General features: G+C 36.4%; 1 protein-coding gene across 1 annotated transcript; it reads right to left on the bottom strand.

The window, feature by feature from the left end:
* Positions 1–5,634: 5,634 nt before the first annotated feature.
* LOC108381720 (putative protein TPRXL) lies at positions 5,635–6,431 on the bottom strand (the record flags this gene model as incomplete). Its single annotated transcript, XM_017638128.1, has 2 exons — positions 6,200–6,431; positions 5,635–5,990 (listed from the first exon to the last, which is right to left on the bottom strand). Coding segments are annotated over exons 1-2 (588 nt in total), but the record flags the coding sequence as incomplete, so codon positions are not given.
* Positions 6,432–6,695: the final 264 nt, after the last annotated feature.

The raw sequence follows: 6,695 nt of genomic DNA, 5'->3' as shown, positions 1-6,695 counted from the left end.
TTTTTTTGTCAGTTTCCATATTAAATTCAAATAAAAAATAATTTTACACTTAAATTTGTTTCAGTAATGTATAGAAAATCAAAACTGATTGTGCGCTCATTTTTCTAGGCACCTGATCATAGAAAGTTCTTACAACGTTGAGTTTAAGATATTTATAACGACGAACAGAGTTTTGAGACGGAATTGGAAAATTTCTTTCGTTAAATTTTGACGAGTCAACGTCTTCAAAGTTTTTTTGACGTCGCATTTTTCGTTTCTCGCCATTTAAACTTTAAATTTTAAAGAAGTTTATTTAAATAACCAAAAATTAATGTGCGAATAATTTTGTTAAATAGTGTACCTACAAAAAAGCCTTTTTAATGACGCAAAACGAAAACAGGTATAATACCCATAATGAAATGCGTTAAATCCGACTTCTTCCCGTCTACCTTCGCCAAAGCTTACTGCACATGGAATGGCGTAAACTGTAAAATTACTACGGAATGGTGAATAGCACTTAAGCATTATTAAGAGTTCTAGGTACTTAAACTTAGCTAAAGGACAAATGTGTTGGAAAATTATGAAATGCTGAATAACTTAGTATTTTAATGAGGTTTTAGTTAGGTGAGCTTAAGTAATGTAAACCAAATAATGAAGCGTACCACTTTCCACCAAATTTAAATAAAAAAGACAAAATTTGAATATTTAAAACGGAAGTAATAGATGATGTTCAAACAGTTTATATTTCATTAAATTTATTATTTTTTTTTGGAATAAAACCTGAAGAATTTTGTAGGATATTTTATTTTCAACTTGGCGCCTTAAAAGCGCAGTTGTCTGAATATAGCAATGTGAACTATAATTTGCCAACTTGTCGCTTAAATGAATGCTAGCGGACCCGGCGAACTTCGAACTAACTGAAACTGAAACTATCTGCGTTAGGCGCGCGGCAGCTTTTAAGGCATTGCGATTCAAAGTCTTGATACCGATTTCTGCTAGTAGGTTTCTTGCATAGCTGGGAGTTTCCAAAAAGCAATATTTTAAATGTATCAAAATTCAAGAAAAAAAAGTCCCACTGAACTGAGATAGGTGTTTGTGCCTCGAGAAGTAACAAGTCAACAATCCCATAGGTTGTATGCAGTCCCGTCTATTGATCAATGAGAGCCAGTGCCTAGCTATACCCTCTCACTTAAGTTGCTAAAAGAGTGAAAACCAAGTTGAAGGTGGAGATGAAGACGGTTTTTTTTTTCAATTAACGACATACACAATATTCCAATGCATTTGTGGACTAAGTACAACACGGNTTCAACCTTACACTGAGAAAAGAGTTTAGTTACGTCAACTAAATATGTTTTCCTCAACACATGATTTGGTTATAGTTACATTATTTGGTTTTAGTTACCAAATCATGTGTTGAGACAAACATATTTTGCTACTTTTTTCTCAGTGTAGATTGAGAGCAACAAGCAAGATCTTCCAGTCATTTCTGAGCAAAATATCCACCCCGTTTCTGACGATTGCTTCGATGACCGCAGGTTTGAGTACTTTGCGAGCCAAGGAACACATGCTATGAGTCGTATCTAGCCAAATGGTCGGATTCTCATTGCCAAGTACCCCCGAGTGACCTGTAGCCCAGAGTAAAATAAGTTCATTACGTTATTTAGTAGATAATTGCATTCCCGAACTAGTCTGGAAGTAATTACGACGGCTGGCCATTGCCTTGAATGCAGCTTGGCCGTGACTACAAATAAGTACGTAAAATTCACCGCTCCTACTGTTTTCCATCACGGACTCCATGGTCTTGAAGATTGCCAATTACTCGGCTTGGAATGCAGAGATATGTATATTCCCAAACAGAGAAGGGAAGATTGTCCATTGTCCCCGTTACTTTCGATAAAATCTTCAGATCCAGACTCTACGTCCGTTTTAGAGCTACTACAAAACATTTCACAATGTGTAAGCCAGCACTCAGCCTCAGGGAACTCAACATTGTGTTGTCTCTTCAGCAAAGGTAATGGTGTCGTCCTACCTTTGGCTCCGGTACAAATGACCGTTCGAAAACCCGCAGTTCAACAAATTCATCAACCAGCGCATTGCCATGAAAGGGTTCCTGGACAATTTTTGACGTAGTACGAGCACTTTTTAAGGCTTGTTAGAACAGCTTTGCTGACATTGTATTGCACGCTGATATAGTGATTCAGCCACCCTTCGCCACCAATTATCCAGGCTGCTACTTTAGGTATTAAAAAGGCCTCCGATTGAGAACTCACTACCACTGATATCGTACTGTGAAAGGAAAAGTGTGAATCGTCTTTTAAGGCCGAAAAAAATTACAATGAGAATTTTCGGAATCGTCCGTCTGCAGTAGAGCATGGAAGGTAATTTATCGGATCTTAGCCATTTCATCTGTGAAAATAGCTAGTTGCTTCGTGGGATAATAAGTACGCATGACCGTGATACAACTTAACTAATCCCAACTGGGTCTGCTTTCTCAAAACCACATTTGGGTCCCTAAAAACTTGATAGGCATTGAAAAAAAAGAGTTCAGCTAAGTTTGTCAACCAAATATTTTTCTATAACCAAATTACGTGTTCAAACCCTGGTCAAAGCAACAGCGCAAAAAATATAACTAGAAAAAAGGTTTTTTTCTTAACAGCGGTCGTCCCTCGGCAGGCAATGGCAAACCTCCGAGGTTATTTCTGCCATGAAAAACAGCTTCTCATAAAAAATGCAATCGCCATTCGGAGTCGGCGTAAAACTGTAGGTCCCTCCGCTTTGTGTGACAATATCAAGGCGCACGCCACAAATCGGAGGAGAAGCTCGGCCAAACACTAACATAAATATTTGTACGCGCCAATCTATTATCATTAAATTACGTGTTGAGAGAGTCAGCGTCAGAAATATGCATACCCAGACGTTTTGGCGTTTTATTTATTTATACTTTCCATATCAAATATTTCTTCTTTTTTTTTGTAAAAATGTAGTAAATTCAACGGCAAAAGCGACAAGAATAAATTTTTTCAATTTCATGCAGAACTCACGAAAATCCAAAAAAAATACCAAGAAAATTTCATCAAAATTTTCAATTCGATTTGTTGAAAAAATTCTGTGTGCAGTTTTTTGGCTCATTGAACGTTAGTATAATAAAGTGCAAGCTTCAAGTCGCTAAAAATTACCTTTGGATTTTGAGAAAGTTTTTGTTTGCCGAAGGTGTTGCGTTGTAAAAGAAAATACAAAACGCAGCACCCTCAGCGAGAAAAATGATTAAAAACCAACGGTATCTAATTTTAAGCGACTTCTTTATTATTACTAAAATTTAATGAGCTACAAATTGCATAGTCAAAAATTTTCTGAGAAATCGAGTTGAAAAACTAAAAATTTCTTGCATTTTACCGAGTTCTGTATGAAATGAAAAAAAAAATATTCTTGTGGGTTTTGCTTTTGAATGAACTATATTTTTATGAAAAAAATCCCAGCGTGCTTCACTGCACCTTAAAAGTATTTTTGTGTTGTTTGATAACCGTATTGTAATATTTCATTTATTTTATCAATTTCATTAAATTTCAATTTTTTAACATATGGCAACCCTCCTCAAAAATATTTTCCGCTGTAAGCCTTCTTAAATGTATTTGTTTTGACGGCTATATTGCAATATTTACTTTATCTTATCAATTTACTTAAACTGCAATTTTCAAACAGGTGGCAACTCTCTAGCTTTTTTCTTTTTATAATTTAAGTAAGACCTCTAGCAATACATCGGTGAAAACGGCATTCAATTTCAGATATTAGTTTTCGAGTGATGCGCGTACAAACATACAGACAGACAGACAAAAAATTCTAAAAATTGTTGAATATTAATTATCTATTATACACAGACATCGGCCTGTTACAACTTTATTATATGTATAGATAAGAAAAATTTAGTATGGAAAATATACATAAATAAAATCGACAATACGTCAGAGTAGGCATATTTTTGACGCCGACTGTATTTAGTTGACGTAACTGAACCCTTTTATTCAGTGGGTGTAGGACGTGGAAAACTGATTTGAGACAAAAGCGCTTCCGACATATCGGCATATATTCCACAACGTGCGAAGCAACTGGCATTTTTTATGTTCCTCGGATAGTAGAATGATTAAATAAAAACTTAAAATAACATTTTTAATATTGATGAATCTTGCATACACAATCGTTGCACAAACACAAACTATAAAAGTCCTCCTGCATGTACATATGCACATTAGGGTGCATCGCTCTCCATACAAAAAAAAATCGGAAATATAAAATTTATTCTATTTTAAGACTTCCGCCAAAATATTTCGGAAAGATATTTAGATTTATGTGAGCTTGCTCTATTTGAAAATACATCCAAAAGTCGATTTTTATTATGAATAAAATTATTTTTAAGCTATATTTTTTTCTAAAAAATCACCTCAGATGTTAGAATAGCGTAAGCTTAAAAGGTCTGCATGGAGAGATTTTTGGAGTTACATATTTAAAACTGGTCTAGCTCACGTAAATCTTAATATTTTTTAATTTTTTTTATACATAAAATTAGTTTAAAATTTTATTTATTTTTTTTTTTTTCTAAAAAATCACCTCAGATGATAGAAGAGCGTAAGCTTAAAAGGTCTGCAATTGGTCTAGCTCGCGTAACTCTTAATATTTTTTCAAAATATTTTCGCGGATGGCTTAAAATGTAATAAATTTTATAATTCCGGTGGAAAAACGCAACTTTTTTCTTTGAAGTTGCACCCTAATGTGCGTAAATATGTATGCATATAGATTAAAATGCATTGGAGTATAAGTCACATCAACAATTAATTACACACAATATGTTGCATTTCAACCCCAACCGCATCCCCCCATTGGCACAAACCTTAAATGTATTACTCGTCTGGCGAAAGAAGCGAAATGAGCCGGGCGAATCGATAGTATACTGACGCGCCAAACCACTATGCACAACACTCGATTGTCGGAACCAGGGTAATGAAATTTTCCGTCGACTCTTTTGTGGTTTAATAGCTGGTGCGGATAGTGAATTTGAGACGCCAGCTGCACCAGTGGTGGTGGTGGTGGTGGTGTTGGGTGTAAAATTGAAAGGTGAGGAGTTGGATGTGGTGGGAGAGCCGCTATNGAGAGATTTTTGGAGTTACATATTTAAAACTGGTCTAGCTCACGTAAATCTTAATATTTTTTAATTTTTTTTATACATAAAATTAGTTTAAAATTTTATTTATTTATTTTTTTTTTTTTAAAATCACCTCAGATGATAGAAGAGCGTAAGCTTAAAAGGTCTGCAATTGGTCTAGCTCGCGTAACTCTTAATATTTTTTCAAAATATTTTCGCGGATGGCTTAAAATGTAATAAATTTTATAATTCCGGTGGAAAAACGCAACTTTTTTCTTTGAAGTTGCACCCTAATGTGCGTAAATATGTATGCATATAGATTAAAATGCATTGNCTTAAAATGTAATAAATTTTATAATTCCGGTGGAAAAACGCAACTTTTTTTTTAGGTTCCACCCCAATGTATGTACATATGTATGTACATAGATAAAAATGCATACGAGTATAAGTCACATCAACAATTAATTACACACAATATGTTGCATTTCAACCCCAACCGCATCCCCCCCATTGGCACAAACCTTAAATGTATTACTCGTCTGGCGAAAGAAGCGAAATGAGCCGGGCGAATCGATAGTATACTGACGCGCCAAACCACTATGCACAACACTCGATTGTCGGAACCAGGGTAATGAAATTTTCCGTCGACTCTTTTGTGGTTTAATAGCTGGTGCGGATAGTGAATTTGAGACGCCAGCTGCACCAGTGGTGGTGGTGGTGGTGGTGTTGGGTGTAAAATTGAAAGGTGAGGAGTTGGATGTGGTGGGAGAGCCGCTATTATTGCCAATGATAGCAGCAGCGGCAGAGGATGGCGAACGGCTACCACCGGTGCCGCCGGTCATTGGCTGCAATTCAGCGCTGGGTGTATCTGCTGTGCCTATAGAGGGGCTGGGCGATGGATCAGCAATGGCATAGGGCGCCAATGGTTCGTCATAAGCGATAGCAGTGACAAAAATATCACCACCGTCATCGTCGCCAACGACGCTGACACCACCACCGCTGCCGCCGCCAGTANGGGCGATGGATCAGCAATGGCATAGGGCGCCAATGGTTCGTCATAAGCGATAGCAGTGACAAAAATATCACCACCGTCATCGTCGCCAACGACGCTGACGCCACCGCCAGTGTACGGCATTAGTTGAGTATCATTGGGCGTAGTGGATGATGAAGAGCCACCGCCGCCCGCGCCGCCGCCATTGCTAGCTTTTTGCTGTTTGTTTGTGGTGAGCTTCTTGCTGCCGCTGGGCGATGCACTGCCGCTGTCTGAATGATCGACGCTGCTCATGCGCTCGATAATTAATTTTTTGACGGTCTTCATTTGTTTGGGGTTTTGTTTTTTTAATTTGTATTAAAATTAATTTAGTTTAAATATTATAATTTTTTAAGTTTTATTTTTTGATTTTAGCGCTCGTAAATATTTATTAATAATTAATTTTCTTTTTTTTTATATAAAATTCGAAAATCTAAAGCTATCGTTGCTAGTTTGGTTATTTGTTAGTTTTGTAGTTGCTCTTTTGTTTTGGTTTGGATTGCTGCAAAATTTGTGACTTGGTTTGTTTTTTACTAATTTTGTGTTTTCTTA

The sequence above is a fragment of the Rhagoletis zephyria genome, unplaced genomic scaffold, assembly GCF_001687245.7.
Source record: "Rhagoletis zephyria isolate East Lansing unplaced genomic scaffold, Rhagoletis_zephyria_1.1 Rzeph_scaffold_23507, whole genome shotgun sequence".
In the NCBI taxonomy this organism is placed as follows: domain Eukaryota; kingdom Metazoa; phylum Arthropoda; class Insecta; order Diptera; family Tephritidae; genus Rhagoletis; species Rhagoletis zephyria.
Note: the sequence above shows the minus strand (reverse complement) of the source record. Positions and strands in the feature narration are given on the sequence as shown.